Source organism: Haemaphysalis longicornis, unplaced genomic scaffold, assembly GCF_048455015.1.
Source record: "Haemaphysalis longicornis isolate Haplotype H1 unplaced genomic scaffold, Haemaphysalis longicornis Haplotype H1 scaffold_9, whole genome shotgun sequence".
Taxonomy (NCBI): domain Eukaryota; kingdom Metazoa; phylum Arthropoda; class Arachnida; order Ixodida; family Ixodidae; genus Haemaphysalis; species Haemaphysalis longicornis.
Window position 1 is genome coordinate 40550766 of NW_027526460.1, and position 22284 is coordinate 40573049.

General features: G+C 45.8%; 1 protein-coding gene across 3 annotated transcripts; it reads left to right on the forward strand.

Moving 5' to 3' along the window:
* The first annotated feature begins 308 nt into the window (after positions 1–308).
* Positions 309–22270, forward strand: LOC144152893 (solute carrier organic anion transporter family member 74D-like). Of its 3 annotated transcripts, XM_077684437.1 has the most exons (12): positions 309–531; positions 3542–3622; positions 5181–5575; positions 6861–7189; positions 7942–8028; positions 10652–10828; positions 12116–12280; positions 12686–12881; positions 14754–14898; positions 15353–15528; positions 18270–18334; positions 21532–22270. In XM_077684437.1, exons 3-12 carry the CDS (start codon positions 5274–5276, stop codon positions 21912–21914), a joined length of 2025 nt encoding a protein of 674 aa, XP_077540563.1. In that variant the 5' UTR covers positions 309–531; positions 3542–3622; positions 5181–5273; the 3' UTR covers positions 21915–22270. The 3 variants fall into 3 exon arrangements, with proteins under 3 accessions (XP_077540563.1, XP_077540565.1, XP_077540564.1); XM_077684439.1 differs by lacking the exon at positions 3542–3622; XM_077684438.1 differs by lacking the exon at positions 309–531 and having other exon boundaries at positions 3472–3622.
* The last annotated feature ends 14 nt before the right edge of the window (positions 22271–22284 follow it).

The window sequence follows — 22284 nt, forward strand, 5'->3', positions numbered from 1 at the left end:
GTATATTCGTTCCGCTAACCCTATCAAGCTCTGCGGTCATGGCAACCAGTGACGCCCAACATCTTGAGCAAATACCAGGAGCTGAGGTATTACGCTTGAACAAACCCGGAGGCCATAAACAGCAGAGATTAGGGCAACTCCAATGCGTTCTTTTAACAATCGCGAGGGAAAAGTCTTGGACAAATAGAGCAGGCTGATAAGATGCCGATTTTTCTTTCTTGATTGCTGATAACTCGCCACTTATCAGTCTTCTACGTATCGTAGCCGTAATTAGATTGGGTCACCTTAGCGGCGGCTCTGTGGTCGCCTGCTTGAGTGGTGCGCAACGCGGCCGGACTCGGAGAAGTCCGGCACGTTGCTTGGATGCGGAAGACGCTGCACATGGCTACTTTCTAAGTCGGCATGCACCATCATGTCGTAAGTATTATAGCAGCTCGTCGGAACACCTGGGGCCTTCGCGGAGGACAGATCATCCGCGGAAAGCATCTGAGAAGGAAATCTCGGGTTCTCTCCAAAGGGAAGAAAAAAAAGGTGGGTTAGCTTTCCCCCGCGCTTTCTTTCTTTCCTCTACATTAACATTTAGCGGAGAAGGCCTGCCATCTTATCCTCTCATGCATTTTGGCAAAGCCACACGTTGAAATGTATACGGTAGAGTCGGAAGTGGTTGCTTTGTTACAGATGAGCTGCCTCACGCGAGGTTTTTATACATTTTTCGACGTACTCATGTCAAACCTACCGACGTTCCACGTGTCTCTGAAGAGCAAGGCGTTCTTTAGCTTGAGGCGTACCATAGCACGCGCTTTTACTTGGCAGTAGCGAAAGAGAGTGGGCAGCGGCGCAACGTCTAGGAGACAGATCGAAGGCATTCGAAAGCGTAAGGCGGAAGCAGATTGCGAACAAGATTGTGTAGAGCGGGAAGAGGACAGACCTTGGAGAAGGCGGCGGGAAAGACAAGCTTCTTAAACGTACGATTGGACATTGGTGCCTTGAGTGGTACTTTGATTTGTCCTCGAATGGTCTCCGGACCGTGGGTTAGTTGCGATGACGCTACCGTTGTGGTCGTAGTGGGTGACTACGACGTGAATGATTCGGGACCAAAAAGGGAGCTTTCGCGTTGGCTACATTTGCTTTGCGATATGCGCCGCTCCGGCCAACCCTGCATCGATTTGACATTATCTAAGAATGTGTCTGCAATTGCGAGGATGCCGATGAGTGTATATCATAGTGGAAAGATGACCATTATGAGCGTCGCTACGAAGTGACACTGCTCCACAGGTCCACTGGCCCTCGACATCCGTAGGACGGAATTGCCTTCAAATTTTACCTGGAAAATGGGTCAAATACTCACGGGCTAAGTATTTCCGGTAAATGGGTATTCAGGACACTGCTAATTTAAGCGTCAGGAATTCGATTAATTTTAGATTGAGTAACGCGCCAAGCATGCAAGCGAGCCAGCACATGTTCTGCGAGCTTTTATCCAAACCCTTACCCCCACGTGGTTGTGGCCACCCTGCAGCTGTGTACATAGGCGTGCGCAGAGTTCTCGATTTGGGGGGGCAAAGTCTTATCACGGCGCCCCCCCCCCTCCCCCCTACAGCAACTCCAGACCTCTTCCCACTGAAGGCCTAACGGTCCGAACGCAGTGCAAAGAGGGATAGTTATAAAATTTTGATTTCAATACGATGGAATTGTAGCACACACAAAATATTTATGAGCAGAAACTTTTACTTTCATGTGTTACATCGGCAAGGTATTGGGCAAATTTGGCGCCCCCCTTGAGATGATTAGGGGGGGCGGCCGCCCCCCCTGCCCCCCCTGTGCGCACGCCTATGGCTGTGTAAGAAAATGAGCCATAGTTTTCGTGCGTCGCCGGGCGGGATGGCAGAAACTACGCCTCTGACGTTGAAAAAAAAAAAGTTCGAGAGAAACTCGGGTTTGTTCTTTATGTTGATGAACGGAAACATTTCTACTTACACTTGCCGCTTGGAACTGGAAAGCTTGCACCATTGCGCAGTGTACTCTGGGATACGTATATAGAGTGAACATGTTGCGAAAAAAAAAAAAGAAGGATGGCTGGTCTGCCTTTACAGCCTCAGGGCTGTAAAGGCAGACTGCTGAGTCGACAGTTGTATGCTACACATTACACCGACTTCGCACAGGACGCACCGGGCGGAAAGACAAATCGGTCGCAAAGACGTCTCTGCTACCAGTGAGTAATGGACACCCACTCGTCACACCCTCTCCTCACGTTATTCTTCTGGTTAGTAAAGATATATAAAACCGTACAGGTACTCGTGAGAAGCGTGGTAATAATCCCACTCCGCTTCCGCCTTCTTTGGTTGGTGCGGTGAGGGTCGAAACACCGTCACCCCCTGTATCAAAAAAAAAAAAAAATATTCCGGGCCATTACGCCATGCGAAGGTGGATTACCAGCGGATCCATAAAGTTATTGTACTTTCGCAACGACGGTCACAATCGCTTTGTTATCGCTATGGTCAGCGTACTGAGAAGTGCAGACACATTCTTAGATAATGTCAAATCGATGCGTGTGAGCCGTGGTTGGCCGGCTGGGCTGGCCATTAACCCACGCCTGAGTCTTGGCAAATGTCATGGTAATTAGCCCACTGTCCGCAGACAGTCCGAAAGCCTCTGAACACTTAAAAGTTCTAGATGCGCAAGCGTTAATTGGCAATTTAACGGCTCTCACGCTTTGCTTCCGCCCGCGTTCTTTTTGTTTCGCGATTCCTTTCCGCCTTACGCTTTCTAGTGACTTCAATCTTTCTCTGACCCGTTGCTGCGCTGCTCGTTTCCTTTCGCTACTGCAGAGGTAAAGAGCGTGCTGTGAAACTACTGGCGCTATGGAATGCTTCATGCTTCAAAGACACGTGAGGTATCGTGAGATTTGATATGAGGGCACTGAAAAATAAACGGAAACCTCCCCTAATACAGCTCCGTTGTAATATGGAACAAAGCGCAACCGGAGAGCTTTCGTGTTTTAAAGAGGCAGCGCCCGGTATGGAGGGCCGAGCTTAATGAATGAAGAAGAGAATTTATAAAATTATGAAAAGAATTGGCAGCACCAAATACTTAAACACAGGTCATAAAAACAACTGCCCCAGGAAGTGCGGGCTCTATTCTGTGGATTCCGTCCAACCGTCAGCCATGGTAGCGCATGCCTCTGTCTTGTATGTCTCCTGCGTAAATATTTGGCGCTTCGCAGTCTTATCATGCAATACCAACTAGCAGAAACCCACACTTTGTTAATTTGCATTCTGCTTGGCATGTCGCCGTGACCAGACAATAGTGAGGCGTTTCTACTGAATAAGCATCTGCGAATTTACGTTTACGATGCGCAGAAGATCGTGCCCCTGCACAAGACCGTGCGTCAGCGCCGATGAGCGTGGCGCCGAGCCGTATCTTTCGGGTTCACGGATAAAGTATCCGTTCTGTTCGAGTGCTTAGGCATGGATCCCGCCGGTCGTGTTTTCTTTTTCCATTCCTCTCAGCCGTCGGTCGGCTGAATAGCGTATCTCGCTTCCAGATAATCGATGTGGACATCGGCACTGGCTCCACGGAGACGCCCTGAGTGTTTTGCGAATGGGCCGGCCTGCGCCGTCATAATGTAAGTGAGATTTTTAGTCCTGCAATTGGCTTCGCGGAAAAAAAAAAGACTAAAAAGGGGCAGTTAATTACGACATTTCATTTTTGTGCCAATTTCATAGTCCCCACATCAATGGGGCGACATGTCAAGCGTCAGCCTTCGCAGAACGTGACTCGCATACTTGTTTACATGTTTGTCGGTCCTTTGGCGTATTGACGTCAGGATGTCACCCGTTACCTTTCCAAACTTGTTACTCCCATAAATTATCCCAACTGCCGTATGTAGGCAATTATGAGAGCCTCAAACATTTCTGCTAGAGGCCGATGCCATTTGCTGTACGCCGTATAACGCTGTGTCAGTTATTCCCCTTTTACCGAGACCGTTAGAAATTCGAGTATGGCTGGTACAGATATGTTTTTCGTGTTACTAAATTGAGAGAGAGAGACAACTTTATTACGCAATAATGCGAGAGTGGTTCCTCAGTCCAGGAGCCCATGTGAATTGAAACATTTAGAAGATCGCAGCCGCAAGCACACTTCGTAGTTGACAGCTGTTTTCTTTTTTTGCTCACGGACACTGGTTTTCATAATGCAGTTGTCTAATGTGACGTTTAAAATACCAACCTACATCTGGCTACGATGCTTTGTAGTGGAGGACTAAGGATTAATTCTCGTCACCGGAGGTTTTATCATGGCGTAAACAACACGTACGGGCATTGACATTTAACACAAATACAGCCTCCGTAAATACGGCTTCCGGAAACTGAACCCGTAATACCGTGAACTTTGCCTGACGTCGAACCTTATGGTCAGAAAAAGGATATTGATCAATTAAATTGCGCTACGTATACAAAGACAAAAAATTGGCCGCGTATCTGCTCCTTTCGTTGCAAACGTCGTCAAAAGACGATAGTCTTTGTACACATTTGCCAAGGAAATGCCCCTCTTTGCAGTTGCCTACTTTTCTGGTTTAATCTTCCTATTGATTTTAGTGCTGTAAGCAACCCCTTTCCTTTCCCAAAAATGTTCATGAGGTCATGTGGAGTTTGGAAGATTCTTGCATCTTAATTACCAGAGCCAAGTAGTGCAACGAACGTTCAGTTTAAGCTCGTGAAGTCCAGTTTAACAAAACTATAGCTTTTTCTCTATAAAAAAAAAGCCACTGCATACTTCTGTAAGCACGCACACCCAGCAAGAGCGTCAAATTTGGAATCACATAGTGCTGCATTGTGCCGAAGTACCACGTGATAATTTTAGGTGCTCCCGCCTAAGAGGCTTACTACAGATTACTTCTGATCACCCAGGAATATATATGGGTTCCGGGCATCGTGTGGGCGGGTGCTTTTTTGGCCAGATATGGAAACCGGTTCCAGAGCGGTTGATGTTAATGCTCAACAGGGAATCACGTTATTCTCTGAGCATTTTACATTGTATTTCTAAATGCCTTCTTTTCAATTCGCTATTACCAATCATTCTTTAGGAGGAAACAGCGTGCGCTTGATCAGTTTTTTATTGATAAATTTAGAGTAACCAGAAATGTTGAAGGAATCGTTTTGTTTCTATTCATTACGTTGGTTTAGTTGCGGTAGCTGAGCCCGCTGCCAATCGTGGACAAGAGGGTTCCTGAAGACCTAAGTGAGGATTCCCAAGGGTGCCCAGATACAAGCTTCACGATGCCACCACCGGCGAACCAACGGGACGCCAGCGGCACCAAAGCGACGCAGAAGAAAGTGGCATCTTTTCGGGCTTTCATGGACTTCTTCACCAAGCCGGTGTGCTACATGATCTGCTTCTCCGCGCTCGGCATCCTGCAAGGTTGCTACTACTCCTATCTGATCGGCATCAACACGACGCTTGAGAGGCGCTTCGCCTACGGAAGTCGCACTGCTGGCTTCGTATTCTTCGCGGACAACTTCGGTCCCATCCTCCTGGGTGCCTTTATTGGCACCTACAGTCCCAAACGACACCGGCCGAGGTACGCAGCGACCGATCTTTTCTGTTTAGTCGTTCAAATATTGGGGTAACGAGAAAAAGGCAGAAATGTCTTCAAAACTGCTTTGTTCCACTTATCAAGCAGAGGAAAAGAAAGAAGTGGGCTAGTTTGTGGTACTTACGTGCTTAGTCAGTAGCACGAGGATAGAGGACACACAGAGACAGCGTCGTGCCCGCTTTTCTTGTTCGCTGTTTAGTGATTGGCGATATGACGAACTCGAATATTTATAGCGTGCACGATATTATTTTTATTTCGCCATCGTGCATTTTAAGCTGACAATCGGTAGGGAAGTTTTCAGCTGCAAATACTACTCCTGAAGTGTGTTTCTGAAATTAGCTTTGGATATTCGGTAAGCTTCAGTGAGGGGTTTAGTAATACCTTTCGTTCGCGGTCAGAAAACTAGTATTGTTCCGTGGTTTTATACTATTTCTGTGTTTATATTGATGATGAAATTGTTTCAGTTTGTTTTCAGTGCATGTTTTATAACAACAGGTGATGAAACCAAATGACAGAGATTATTTTTCTGTGGCGAAAAGCTACGTTTGCATGTCCATGCCGAACAGCGCTATTCCGGTCCTTACGTATCAAAAAAATAACTTGGTTTTCATGTAAGTGCGTTTTCGCTGTAGACAAACAAATCAAACTGACACAACTGCCACTTAGATGTACCTGGTAACTGCAGTAACCGGGGGGATATAAACTGGTTCAACAAAATTACCTTTGGCGCCATTATGGGGAGGAAATGCGAACAGAACATCATCATGAGGGAAATGAGGATGTAGTTACGTTGACACACGTGCAACTGGGTGATTCTCAATTTGAAATGAACATGAAGTACTACGTTGTTCAAATAATTTCTCACTGGAGAAGGTATTCGATAGCCTCCGTACGTATCCCGCCGGGAACGTTGTGGTAGCCCCCCAAATAAACTCTTTACTTGTTCTCTTAAAAATATAACTTTTCAATTACTTCTATGTTCTTGGAATATTCTAACCAAGCTAAATAACGAACCGGGATTTCCACGAAAGCGGAAAAATATAAACGGGTGAAAGACAACATTCGCTCCGAGCTAGCATAATGAGTTGTACCTATTAGGCGCGTGCATTATTGCAAGCTACGTAAAAACACCGAAAATAAATGCGTGCTTTCTTTTATTGTGACCTCGTCCAATATTGCTTGGAACGGCGACATGTCTCAATGTTGCGTTGCTGTAGACTGTCATGAAGGCTTTAAAGTCTGGCGTATCAATGCCCGGCCCCAATGGCAGGTGGGTTGGCGGTGCGGCCATCCTGGTGGGGGCTTCGTGCCTGCTGGCGTCGCTTCCCTACTGGCTGTTCGGCAAGGCAGACGAGGCGTTCAGCATGACCGACCCCGAGGTGGAGTCGGACCTGAACCACTTCTGCCACGACCAGGAGGAGGAACGCCGCGTCCGGGACCTCAATTGCGCCCAGTCCCGCAAGACAGAGACCCTGCCCGCGCTGCTGCTGCTCGTCAGCTGCAACTTCCTCACGGGCATCGGCACCGCCGTCTACTACTCAGCCGGCACGGCGTACCTGGACGAGTTGATCCGGAAAAAGCACTCGGCCGTCTACATGGGTGAGTACGTCTAGCTTCTGCCTTGAATCGCAATGATAGCAAAAACCAAGCATCTGCAGTTATAGAAAGTGATACCGTTCTATGCGTTCCAAGTGTAGATATTACTCTTATATCGATGAAAAAACACCCATAAAGATAAATTTATTTATGAGAGATCATCATCGTAGTCGAAAAAAAAGACTGAGTTCAGCAAAAATGTAGGTATCGCTGGCGTACAACGTCCCTTGGCTTCAGCACACAAACCTTGAGGTCTCCAATGAGGTAGTACAATTTTTGCTTGCCACAGCCCGCATAGCAAGCAACTTGGTGGAGTTGTGTGGGCTTACGTAACCATGACGTCTTTACCGGCCCCAAATAGGACGTTGAGGTCAGCCTCCGGCTACCCAAACAAACATAAAACCTGTGTAAACAACAGGTCTTGACAGTCGAGCCCAATAAAATAAGCGGAGTTGGCAGCAATGAAATGTAGAAGTGAAGTAACCACCCCTCACTTGCTTCTGTGGTTAATATATTTTGGTGAACCAATTCCTCTTTTGAGATGTACGCGGCATTTCTCAACCAAAGATTTCCAGTTCATGTGTTATCTTCGCGCCTGATTCCCCTCCTTACTGCACTAGCGAGAAATTTGCCAGAATTCTGAAATTAGCCTTGGTGAAATTGAAATTAGCCTGCGATGTCTCATATAAATAGGCAAAAATGTAGCAAGTCCAGAACACTTTCACAAAACTCACGTTTCGTGTTCTGACGCTCAGCAATCATGACGGTTGTCCGGGGCTGTGGACCGTGTCTGGGATTCATCTTTTCGGCCCTGATCCTCGCTGTCTATGAAGATCCTTCATGTAAGTAAAAAAAAAAAATAACAAGGTCACTTTTAGCTCACAATAAAACTTATTCACAGATTATGTTCTTTCGGATCCCATTATGTCGCCGAATAAACGCTACCTGGAGTTACCGGATGTGCATGCGTTTGTCGGCACGAGAATGACATGGCTTAACCAAATAGCTTAAACATTAGGCTAACAGTATTTTGTGCAAATTCGGTGCAATTCTGTTACTATCTTGACGTGTACCGGATTATTATTATGTCCACAAGTACTACTGACACCTTCATTTACCCACACTAGCTTGAGTATCAACGTTTATGTTACTTTTCTTTAATGTGGTAGTGTCTGTTTTGTTTCGTTGAATGCCGAGTGCAGTACTAGGCCCCTTATTAGAAATTGTCGGTTTATATCTACACCCACCGGACATTTCACAATGGTGCGCTATCTACACCAACTTTGTTGCTAAGTATAGGTGCATGTGCGAATCTCAACAAGGCCACCTGTGTGTTCGGAAGGAATAGCACAGTGATATGAGAGCAGATAACAATACGGATACGGTAATTAGCATTATTGACTAATAGGTCCAATTCAGAAAGCATAATGTACGTTCGGATACGAAATCTCGAGAATAAACACAAAGACAAATATATATACGCAGGTACGCCGATAATACATGTCCCCAATTTCAGGAATACAGTTGACTCTGTACAGCGTACAAGACATTGAGCGGTGAAAACATTTCAGTAACATACTAATACCCTTGACATTTTCTTTGATGGCAACTTAGTTTGAAGGGTGAAATAAAAGTCCGGAAAACTTAATTTAATCAATCAATCAATGAATCTTTCTATTTCAACAACATATGCGTTGGGGACCGTGAACAAAAAGCCACCAAACGGGCATGACAGGGTCCACGGCCCCATGTGCAAGGCAAAACGGCAGCAGCGGCTTGCTGCCAAAATAAGCATGCACATACTTTAACCCACATGAAGTTACAATACATGAATATTAAAGCACAAATCTCATCGCAAGAAGATATGCGTACGCATAGCAACAAACTATAACAACAAGACGAATCAAAACGTAACACTAGTTGTCTAAGATAAAGGAAGAAGAAGAAAGAAAGAAAGATAAATTACTCCAAGCATATAGTTATACAATCACCAGACAAGAAGTGGGTGTCAATTGAACAGCACGGTACAAAATAAAAGACGCTGATTTTTCAAACAAAGACTATTCAGTGTCAAAGCTTGTTTAGATAAAAGGAAAGAAGGTGACGTAGCATTTGTGTGCCGTAGTTCGTGCGGGCCCGCGGGATTTCCCAGCGTGCAAAAGTACGGAAGTTACGCTGGTATTGCTTTTCAGTTAGTTTTGAAATATGCGGCAGAAAATTGTTACTTTTTCTTAGTCCACTTTCATATCGTTTGATCAGTGTGGTCCTGTAATACTCGGGCATTGGAACTAAATTCATATCTTTAAAAATAGGGTAGCTGTAGCTCTCATATGCTGCGTTTACACTTATTCCGGCTGCCTTTTTCTGCAATACATAAAGTTTAGTGATATTGGATTGCGTAGTTGTGCCCCATACCAGATGACAATAGTTGAAGTAAGATAAAAATAACGAGTTATAAATCAGAAGTTTAGCACTTTTGGGTAAACAAAATCTGTCTAGACAGAACACCGGTAACTCTAGAAAGCTTAGTAATAACTGAATCTACCTGAGAATTCCATGACATATGTTCCTCAAAATGTACACCCAGGCATTTAAAAACAGATACGAGCTTGATGTCTCTATTGGCTACCAGTTTCAACTCTCTTATTTCTTGCCCTAAAAAGGACAGCTTTAGTTTTATTTGCATTTATTTTAAGAGAATTAGCACTACTCCATGATGACAGACTCTTCAGAATGTTATTTGCGTGAGAAAATAAGCGACTTGAACTTGATCCGCTCAGAAGGATCGTCGTATCGTCAGCATACATAACGAATTTGGCTGTGATGTCAATGTTTACTACGTCATTTATGTAAAGGCAGAAAAGCAAAGGCCCAAGAATGCGTCCCTGAGGCACGCCGACACTAACTGTTTTCAGACCTGAATTGTGTTGATTTATATGGACTGACTGCCTCCGGTGCTGAAGATATGATTCAAGTAAATTTAAAAAGGGGCCTCGGAAGCCATAGTGGCACAATTTTTTTAAAGTGTTGAGGGGTTAATTAGGTCAAAGGCCTTCGTGTAATCTATAAATATGCCTAGGGTTATTGCTGCTGTTCAAAAGAATCTAGAATAATTTCCTTTTGTGCTAAGAGAGCGGATTCAGTTGATAAGCCCTGATAGAGTAAGATTGAGTAGATTGATTTGATAGAGTAAGATTGGAAAAAAAATAAACATGTACCGAGATTGCAAAGTGATGTGATGTGTGATCGCTTATGCCTCCGCACCGGATAAATGTTCTGAGGAGCTGTTTTTAGGACAAAAGCAAATATGATTGCGGAGATGTCTTGATTCCTAGGAGGCGAACTGATCTGATCAAGGGGTCCAATGTTGGCAGCTGTACTTTGTGGCAGTGTGTTCCTGTTTTAGCGGGGGATATAATGTCTCTATATATTTCACTGACGCATCGTTTGTCATTGTGGTTGTAGACAACCCAGGGTTCGCCGACGAGGACCCGAGATGGATCGGCGCCTGGTGGCTGGGTTTCGCAATTCTGGGCTTCTTCCAACTTCTGTTCGCCGTTCCGCTCTTCTTCTTTCCCAAGCACCTGGTTGATGAAGACCCCGAGAACCCGACTGAACAAGAAAGCGATTTGAGCATCAGAGGTTTCGTGATCACTTTTATCATTAGTTAAAAAAAAAGGCATGCCCATCCACCTTCAATTCCTATCATATATCTGCACCGGTGATTCCTATTGTATATCGAACTGTATAACTGAACTTTGCCGGGCACTCTCAGCAAATACTAAATGGTTGTACTGCCGTGACGTAGGAGGGAACAATATTTATATGTATTTACGCTATACCGTGAAACATGTCAGTGTTTAGCGTTCACCCTGCACCAAACGCCTAGTAATTGAAGTGGTTGAAGTATAGAAAGCGGAAAACATTGCAACCCTGGCCCAGCTTAAAACGTAATGCTCGCAAGCAAGGGATAAGTTAAAAAAGACGTTACCCGCCTATTGTCTGTATACCGATAACATAAAGCTAAGACGATAAACACCATGGTCATCTAGATGTCTTCCGGGGTAAAGAAAAGTAATTATTTCCTCGTCACGGATTTGTTAATGGCCAAATTCAAGTTAAAGACTCAGTGCCTCCTGCTTTATTGGGGCGCCCTACAAATACCACACCTGATGTCAAGGTGTTGAAAGTGGCTAAACAAAGCAGGCACTTGTCTGCGAAAAACTTCAGGAGAATAAAGACGTGCTCCAAATATGCCCTCCAAAGCCGAAATTAAGTGATGGCTACAACTAGCGAATACCTTTGTTCCGACCAACACGATATAAATATCTGTTGCAAGGATAGATTGCGACACATTCCTTATCGTCAACGGCGCCACAAATACGGATGAAAACTAGAGACAGCTGGTCAATGCACCGGAGATGGCCATGGTCCTGTCGCTTTCTTGTTCTCTAATAAGTTTTCTTATTCTTCCTTATTCTTTCTTATTCTTACGCTTTGTTATTCTCTAATAACTATAAAAATTCCTCATGCCTTTTAACGTTGTGCTTGTCAAAAGGCGTTTTATCGAAGCTGTGCATACCGAGACATCCAATGAAAGTGAACGGCTTTTTATAGAGCAGAACCTTCTGTAGACTAGAGTAGTAACTACCTGGTTGCCCCGTTCGTATGCGGGGTAAAACCAAGTGACTTCGAACCCCAAAACAGCGTCTCCCATTGCGTTTGTACTGTACTGCCTAAGCTGTATTGTAATTTTGTACGTAATGTTAGTGGCCTCCCCGACAAGAGTAGTTTAGCAAAGTTGTATTACTGAAATTCTACTGGTTCTACTATAGTTATATGGTTCTACTGTAGTGCCCTGTGTCGAAGTCCAAGAGTCGCTCGGTCGGCTGTCAAAAACCTGCGCCCATGTAACCCTGTTTCTTGCAGAAGCATTTCAAGCGTCCAAAAGGATCATCAAGAATCCCGTGGTCGTGGTTCAAATGTGTGCCCACGTATTCAAATGGTTCGGCGTCCTGGGCTTCTGCACGTACGTGCCCAAGTACGTGCAAGAGCACTTTCAGCAGTCGCCCAGTGCAGCTTCAATCCTGAGCGGTATGCAAAAGCCACACCACATGCGTATTTTCTTGCTATGTGCGTTGTCTGCGTCGTTTTCGTGACACTCTTACAATTATGAGTAGTCAGACAGAATGTTTACTGTTGGAAATCGCAAAAAATCATAACTGGTGGTAAACGCCACCTCGGTTGCAATCTAAAATCATAACCATTTGGAGCGCTGTGATATGTCGCTAAGTATTTACAATTTCATGAAACATCATACATACTAGAATTGTCATTTAGATTACTAATATACTAATAAGTGGATGCCAGTTCATGGACGACGACTTTTTCCCGTTTAACAGTCTTGAAATCTTGCAGTTCACAAGGCTCTGTGGCTAAGTAAACCAAATGTCCTTGTATTCGGGAAATCAATACAACTCTGTGGTTTTCTTTTGGTAGGAACCTTCCCCATCGGTTGTGCCATGGTTGCCACGCTCGGTGGTGCCTTCTTGATCAGGACGTTCAGGCCTTCCGCCCGGATACTGACGGCCATCATTTTCGCAACGGAGCTAATCACTGCCCTCATCTTTGTCTCACTCATTGCCTTCAGTTGCCCGCAGCCGCCTCTGAGGGAAAAGGGCGAACTCAGATCAAGGTATCAAGTTGAATTTCGTTCCTTTCTTTAACGGTTTGCAAATCTCCGATAGACCTGCAGGCCCTTAGTCTGGAAACCATTTTCGGAACGTTCTGAAAGTGCGTGAAGTTGCTTGTCAAAGCTTAAAGCCATGAAGAGAAAATACAACTGCGTGTAATTCGAAAGAACAAGGATTCAGTATCTCACTCAGCTCCATTACAGCCCCAAAAGATGTTTTTTAACGAAAAAAAAAGCAAGAAGTATTTAAAAACTTTCAAATTTTGCGCCACAGTGACGTGTTATGAGCAAGAATGACGTCATATGGGCCAACAATAAAACATAATTTTCAGTGCGTTATCTACACGTTAGCATTGAAGTGATGCGGTCAAATGAAACTAGAGGCCCCATTACAGACGTCCAGTCATGTGTCGTCACGACAGGTCAGTTAGGCGGCCGCCAATCGCACAAACAAGGTTCCGTGACGTCATGGAAAAGTTCTGGGAAATTGGCTAGGGGGTCGCGACTGCTTCACACGTTTTCTTTAATATCTCCGTTATTTGTCCAAAGTTTGCGATGATATTGGTATCATTGTTATCGGGACTGAGCAGTCTTTCTAATAAACCCAACTTGTATTTTGTCTTCATGGCTTCTTTAAGCTATGCTCTGAGAAAGATACGCACGTTCTACTTATCCATTACAACAAAAGCGTTCCTAAGTGCTGTCTCAATATGCATCACTTGCACGCGTATTTCTTGACGTGGTGCCAATCCATCAACACATCATTGAAAGGTGTGTAGGGGCGTAAAAAACATTTTTAAGGTGAAAAGTTAAACTACCCCCTTAAGCAAGAAATTGGAGTTGTTGCGGGCTTTGTCGTTGTCCCGTACAAGAAAAAATGAAATAAAAGCCCACTTGAGTTTGTATAAGAATTAAATACGGGTTTCCTCAGCAGGATCCGAGTGCGTTTCCATCGCGCTACCTTAACACGTTGCCAGTCGTGGAGCAAGAGCTAGCCTATAGCAGAGTCCTTCAGGAAAAGCATTGAAGGACTCTGCCTATAGTAATACGTGTATCGTGACAGGTGACCGTAGAGCCACAGGAGCAAAACACGTGCACGCCGACCAAGGAGAACGTTGTTTCGGGAAAGCTGTCACGTCAAGCGCGGCCTTCTTCCTGTCGCAGTAATTCACGCCAGAAGAACTAAACGAAATCGAAGAAAGAGACACAAACACGATGTAGCAGAAAAAATACCGATTAGTATCTCCAGGGGTACGCATAATGCATTGGCTTTTAAAGCACGTAAGCAGACAAAAGCACCCCTAGTAATTCCCTCGTGTAAAAACTTTGTCCAGCTGCACATTAACGGGTGATCACTTGTTATATATGAAAATGTACTGCAGGGAAGAACTTTTGAAGACAGCGTTGCTGTATTCATAACCCGCACTCAACCCCCCCTGAGGCTTTGGCTTCGACAAGGCTTCGGTTTTTGCGGTGCTTGAAGTGTGTAATATCCCTACCAAATTGAATTTACACAACATCGGTGAAGCTGTTCTAGCATGTCAACTTCTTTAAACAATGAAAGAAACATTCGATACAGTTGAGGCGCTTATGCACACATAAAAGACAACGATGATAACAAAATTCGGAGGCAAAGAATGGATTCGAGCGACGCAGGGCAGGAGCTCTTGGAAGTCAATGGGAGTGGCATTCGTCCTGCAGTGGACTTAAAAAGGCTGTTGATGATGATGCTAGGGTTCAAGACTTAGGTGTGGCGCTAAGCAGTTGTCACATGTTTGACAAGACAAACTGGCCTGCGCTCTCTACCATCATTGCCCACCCTCCTGAGTGCTATTCGCGGCAGTAACGACTCTCGACATGCGCTCATTTTTCCAGTCTAGATCTGATCAACAGCTGCAACCAGAACTGTTCCTGTGCCACCGAAGTGTTTCATCCGATCTGCGAGGGCAAGACGACATACTTCTCCCCATGCTTTGCTGGGTGCTTCACGAAAGGAGCCAACGGCACCGCCCAAAGAGGGGTGAGGACAGCGATGGCTCCGCATTCCTATACGGCTACCTATCAAAGAATCGTTGCCAGCAATAAAGCCTGCGTTTGTCTTCATCCTGTGGCATTTGACTTGCGAGAATTTGTAATAAAGTCAGGAGCCTTCTACTAATCTCCCGACCAACACTACTACTATCAAGCCATACTGAGAGACGCGAAAGTTCAGTTTTGAACTTGTCTTTGTTTTCTTATGCTTGTTCCTCAAAGTGATCCCATCCCTTTCTTCGTCGTTTATTTAGGCTTGCCATGCGCTTTTTCTTGCGCTTCGAAATTTAGTGTTCATTGTAGCCATACCTTTGGTGCCTTCCATGTAGCACCGTGGCTAGTCGTCCCTTGCCAGCAGTCGCTGTACAGCTATCCCAACGTAGAATATTGCAAAACCTTAGAGATCGCAGCAATTTGTTTACTTGTTCTTTTTATTTATGCAGACATACGACAACTGCATGTGCGTCGACGCCTTCGACGATGATGGCCTGGCCAGACGAGCTAAGGACGGTTTCTGCGAAAGCGACTGCCCATTTCTCACCTTCTACATATTGCTCCTGTGCATAGCCTACGGCTTCTCGTTCAGCACAAAAGCGGCGCAGATTCTGATTCCGCTCAGGTGACTTCAGCGTTTACGTAACGTAGCTCGCCAAATTACCAGAGTGCCAGATTTGTGCTCCCCTATTACATTCACGCAGTATGGTTGGGTTAGCTTTCAGCCACAGATTTATGGGTACAGAATACTCCCCCTCCACTCTCACCTGTGCCACCCACGGAAGGGTGGTGCGTACGTCACTATGAACAGAAATAGGAGTTTGGATCTTCGGTGAGCTGTAAAATAGACACACAGACACAGTTGAAAAAGAAACGCTCACAATTTTTCGTCGCGAACCCCTTCCTGTAGGGCCACGAAGTACTGAATAGACAATGAGGCGCCTGCCTATTGCCTATGTACAAAACGCCAAAACGCAAAACTAGCGGACAGTTGGTGATATGTCCCAACATCTAACATTCGTGGTGCCACTCAGGAGAAACCCTTTCTGGCATATTTTTCAAGGCCACAATTGCGTCGCAAAAAGGAAAAGTTTAGGGGGGCATCGGAACCTTCTCTTATGATTTGAGAATGCGTGCGCATCACTCTTCATTCAGTTGTTAAAACGTATCAGTGTTTTCTGGAAGATGAACTGTAGGAAGATGAACTGCCAGTAGAAATTGGTGAATCGGTGGTGGGCTTCTCACAGCTTCCGTCATCATCATTGAAAAATACCTACGAGTAGGTATGTGAGAATTAGGAGGTGATATGTACATGTCCCAGCCAAGTGGGGTGTGAGTCAGCCTTGAGCTTCTCACAGCAGCTGTCATCGTCATTTGCCGATCCCCCGGGTGGGTACACGAGTATTGTGGATGGGTGTGTAGACGCCACAGCCAAATGGGGATTGGTGAATCGGGCGTGAACACGTGACGAGTATGTTTCTATGCCTATATTCAGCCTGAACGTTGGTGACCTTCGCGGTGAGCCCTAGGGTAAGGCCACCGCATACCAAGTGAACGCGTCAGGGCACCGCACACTTCCGTTTCACGCCAACGAGAAATTTTTATGACAGGTTTCTACATGCAGCCAGTAGAAATATATCTTGCAGGTTTTCGCCATGAAGAAAGGGAGCGCCACTATTTTTTTGCTAACTGAGCTAACTAATGAGTAATGCCCAAGCATAAATCTGACCGTGTGTTTGTAACTAAATAAACTTTAGTCTAGAACCATTGCACCAAATGAATATTTTATATAACACAAGTTAGTTTAATGAGTATGAAAACCGCAAAAGTACTTCACAGTAACCTTACTCACTCAGTACTTCACTCAGTAACCTTTGTGCAGTTCATCGTCGTAAGTTACAGCGCGTAAAGTTGCGGGACATAACTCCAACTTTACTTAAACCTGATACAACCATCTTTTAAACATCCAACTGCACAGAGAGAAAGCGGCGATTCGCAGCAATAGCTGTGCGAAAATCATTAGCTTAGCGTACACAAGTTCCAGAATAATCAGTCTGTCAAGAAGTAAGATAACTCCCCTGCAAGTTGCGCTTGTATCACGTTATGGCACAAACGTAATTGCATAAACTCAACTGGTGGTATATTATAGCTTTATAGGGCTCTTTCACGACACAGGTTGGTGTAAAGGGGACCCACAAATAACTGCGTTTAAGGAGCGTTTTCGGCGGTCTTGTTTGCCCTTGGAGGGCAACTATAGAGCTCTCGCGTAAGAAACAAAATATGGTGGTTGCTCCTCCGTGTTCAGTTTGAGTATTTTTTGACAGCAGAGCTGTTAAGCTTGAGCTTTATTTGATAGCGTTAGCAAAAAGAAATACAAAAAAAAATCTCGGGCAATCTCCACTAACGTAAAACCTGTGGAGGGGCGAAGCATATAAGTGTATTCTTGGCGCCTTGGAGTTTTTGCCAACGGAGATAAAACCGTTAGGGGTAGAGGTATACAACTTTGCTGTAAAAGTCTCTTGTCTTTGAAGCACGAACCGTTCTAGCGCGAGGCGTAAACGAGTGGTCAGGTGTTTTAGTACCGTGACTACATGATACGACGGTTACGACGACGACATGAGGCGCCAACAGCACGAGCACCTAAGGGGCTTCGCCCCTAAAACTGCGCCGCATCTAAAGGGTGCACCATCGCAGATAGGGCATTATAACAGTAAAGCAGGCTTTTGCATCCGCTCGAGCGTGATCGCAAAGGGAATATGCGTATGCGCACCTCTTACTGTACCATTTAAAAGGTGATATCCTTTCTTGGGCTACTAAAACCCCCCGAAAAATTGGTGCAGCTTGCAATGCTGTGCAGTGCAGTGGTGCAATGCTCGAGAAGCAGCGGAGCTTGGGGTCGACCCAGCTTCTTCACCCCTGGGATCCTCTGCCAGTGGGAGGGGGGGCGACAGGAACGGTTTTGTAAAATCCGGCTAAGCTTGGTCTCTCCCCTCAACACTTGGCCTAGCCTAGCAAGAACATCACAAAACCTTACAAAACTTAATAAGGCCTAGGAAAACCTAGCAAAACTTAGAAAAACTGGAAGAAGTTAGGTCGATCCCCAGCTCGGCTGCTTCTCCAGCCTTGCACCACTAGTTTAAGCTGCGCTTATTTTCTTATTTTAGTCCACCACCATAGTTTGCAACTCTCACCCAGTTTGCTCGAATTGTTTGTGCTGGGATAGAGAAAATAAAACATTTTTAGAAGCCTACATTTTCACTCTTCCCCGGAGTTGTAAGCGTGGCTCTGCGGTCAACTTGTGTGCGTACTAATAAACAGCAGTGGTTTTGAACTGAAACCTTACTTTTTGCCTTTGCTCGGTTCCAGGTGCGTAGATGAGCGTGACAAGGCATTTGCACTGGGCTTTGCGGAAGGAGTTCTCGCCCTGTTCTGTAAGTGTGGCCTGCGCAGTGTTGTACGGAACGGCGTTCCAAGGAACGGCGTTCCTGGAACTAGTTCCTTTTTGGAGGAATGGAGTAACGCCAGCGTTCCATTAAGGGTCGGTGGAACTGTAACGGTAACTCGTTAGGTTTATGAAGGAACGGCAGGAACGGCGTTCCTTCTGCCAACGCCGCCTGTATAAACAGGCGGCGTTGCTTCTGCAAACGTTACATCACTAGGATTTGGCTGTTTTGATGCCAAGGCTCGAGTAAAAAAAATGGACAAGTCGCTACTGTGTTTCTGTTCCTATAAGCTGGCCAGTTTTCCCAACCTTCAGCGGAACGTGCTTCCTCGAAGGTCAAATGCAGAATAACCACGTAGCGGGCCGCAGCTTGTGCTTGCTTTCATGCTGGTTGAGCTTACGCGGCGTTCGACGGGTGAATAGCGCAGCCGCGAGAATGCTTTTTACCTTTAATCGTTTGTATGGGGAGGCCAGGATGCGGGGGAAGTCCGAGCGGCGCTGCAGGTAACTTGGGAAACCACCTTACCTGTAGATTGTCGGGGGTAATTACTGCATTAGTGCGTGCGAGGCGTGGGTGCGTTGTCGTCGGGAGAGTTGCGCTCGCTGTGAGGTCATTCGAAGGGTCACCGGCTATCGATAGAGCTGGGCGCGCCGCAGTGTCTCGGGATGTTGTGCTGCTCAAAGTTAGAGTATGCGCGCAGTTCATCAGGGCACGGTATGTCGCTGATCTAGCGGGAATCGGTCGACGGGGGTGCCAGGTTCTTTTTTGCATTGCTTTGGACGTGTTGACAAAGGACAGGAATTTTGTCATTGTTGGGCCTAATTTCGTCGCGCACCGTATGGACAATACCTGAGAGAGGCCGCCCGAAGGTCGACGGCCAGCGTTCAGAGTTGCTTATCGAAGACCGTTTGTGGAAATCCTCACCACAAGTTTTTGTAGATTTCTTTCGTTTTTTTTCGTTTTCGCGCTTGGGTAATGATATGCCCGTCTGTATTTACGTATGTTTCTGCGTGGAATAATAGTTAGTTGAGAGTCTGCACCGGTGCTTGTGTACTTCTGTCTGTGTGGTGTCTTCTTTAGGACAGCTTACACCTTTTGACAATGTGCGCCAACTCGCCCAACAACAAGTCCGTCCAAAGTACTTACTTTCCTCGGCTTCTGATGTGAATGTTACCTAAAATAGAAATACACTTTTTTCTTTAAAAGGTAATATGGTTTTGTTTTAAAACAGTAAAAGGTTAAAGATATTCCGGACGCATCTACGTTATCTTGCAATTCTGCGAGTTTTTTAATCGCCACTGCTATCATTATCGAACGGCATTTTTTCGTCATGCAGACCCGCATGACCAAAGCTAATGTCATTTATAGCTAACGTCGTTCGCGTTAGATTACATTAAAGACCTATGTATAGTTCCTTTCGACGCGGTTTCTTACGCAAAACAGTTAATTATGTTCCTGCATGTGAGTAACTTTCTATTTGCACATATGAAGCGCAGTATCCTTACTGCGTATTTGTAAGACCGAAGTGGAAAGTGTCATATGTGTTGCACCTATAACAGACGGGCACCAAAGTCGCAGTTGGACATGTCTGGGGTTTGTCCGGTGCTCCCTGAAAAAATTCGTCTAGGAGCATGTCTGTTTGTTTCCAGATAATCCGCTGCTGGTGGTGTTCATATTCGTATAACATATGTAGTTGGATGTCAGTTTTAAATTTCTCACTTTATTTCGCCTCAGAATTACCCGACACCACATTTTAATTTAAGAAATGAAATGTAACATTAATGTAACGATACGTTCCATTGCTCGAAGTGGAACTGGAACGCGTTCCTTTCCTAATAAAGGAACTTGTAACGGGAAATCGTTTCAAAATTGGGAAGGAACGAGGAACGAGCTTTCGTTCCTGTTTTAGAGGAACGTGTACAACACTGGGCCTACGCATGGCTTCTAACATGGTCCAGTTTTCGAACCTAGCTGTAAAAGTTAAATACTTTCCTATTTCGTGTTAACGAGGATACAAAACTACAATGCAAAGTTTCTGGCCTTGAGCGGCTTGAAATATAGGCGACCCCGATATCACTGCCTCGAATGATTGCAACAGTGACGCTGCCAGACGACAGTCAAGCACCTGGAAGCGACTGCAGAAGACATTTTACTTCCAGTTTTAGGGAGGATTGTGACGATAACAATAGCAATAACTATATCTTAACGAAAACATTTAGGCCTTACTTGACAAGCGAAGCTGATTTGTACCCTGATAGACTTTCACATTAGGTAGAATATTTATTGCTTAATAATTTATTTATAATAAAATTTGGTTCCTTGGCGTTCCAAATTATCATTTATTCGTGTTTTTTAGCCCCTTTGCAAAACACCTTTTTCTGGCAACCATTTTGTCGCCAACATTCTGAACGTATTTTGGAGATTTGTACCTCTGCTGTGTGTATTTCAGCTCCATTTGCCTTTGAACCCTGAGGCTTCGGGATGTTGTACCCTCCCGTCATTCATGGCCAGTGTATATTTCTTCTCACTGAGAAAAGACACTACGACTGGCTTTCGTTTTTTCCCCGCAGCCTGCAAAAGTGCCTTTTCCCGTTTATGATTGATTACTTCCGTACAACCTGCTCAGACACTTCCGGTGACGTGCTACCACGTGGCCCGAAACCGGGCTGTAGAATGGAGTTGTCGAAGCCAGTTGTCGCATAGATAAACAGCGCGAAGACAGGGCGGGCATGCTGTTGCTTATAAACAGTGTGAAGCAAGTGTAAACGCCTTTATTGTTGGTGAAATTTCAATGGAGTCTTCAAGATATGACCAACTGGGCCGCCCTACCGACGCTCCACAGTTTGTTACAGAAGCGCTGTGTCGCGTTTCGTCGTCTCCCATCCTGTCTTCGCGCTGTTATTCTCACAAAAGCGAATTCGGTCGTGTTTCGCAAGGATTCAGCATCCGCATGGTAGGGAACAACGGATATTTTTTTTTCGAAACCTTGCTGCAGCATAAGGTGGCCGTTGCAGGCCTTGTTTGAATTGAGTAGGAGCAGTTGGAGGTCAATGGTAGAGGCGTTCGTCCTGCAGGGGACCTATGTAGGCTGATGATGGTGGTGGTGGTCATGATGATGATGATGATGATGGCGACGATTATGTATTGTGAAGGCGAACTGAACGGAGCTTAAATTTCCCGCGCAGCGTTCCTGCCCTACCCGCTGGTGTACGGCTCGCTGGTGGACTCCACGTGCGTCGTGTGGGAGGAGAGCTGCGGCCAGCGCGGCAACTGCTGGGTGTACGACATGCGCACCTTCAACTACTCGCTGCACGGCACCACCTTCGTGCTGCTCATGGTGGGCGTGGCGCTCAACTTCGTCGTCTTCCTCATGAGCGGCCGCCTGGGGAACCTGTACGGCCGCGAGCGACGCTTCCTGGCCGACAGGCGCCGCGTGCCCGCCCCCGGCGCAGCCGACGCCGACCACCGCTCCTCCTCGCGGAGGTCTTCCAGGGGCTCCTTCAGGAAGCTCACGCGCAACGAGATCTTCCACATGGTGGCAACCGATGACCCCGACGACGTGCAGTGAGAAATTTGCGAAGGACTGTCGAACTCTTTCTCGGCGCTGTGTCTGTACAGAGACTTTTCTGTAAGGCACGAGAAGGGCGTTAGTCTCTTCAAAATGAGGGCTGCCACCGAATGTCTCGGCTGAACGCACAAAGATTGCCTTCCAGTTTGTGAATTTTCTTGCTCACGCCACGGGCTGGTGCGATACCAATGCTTGCCGGGGTGTGCGTCGGCAGTGCATGTGACCATGAACTCGAGGCCACACGGTATATTTGCGAGTTCGTAGAAAGCCAGCCCTGTCTACCTGAATAGCATAAGGTCAGCTGCGTATACCCCAGCAATACACGTTGGGCGGTAATAAAACTGGGGGCACATTTATTGGCTCTACCTTT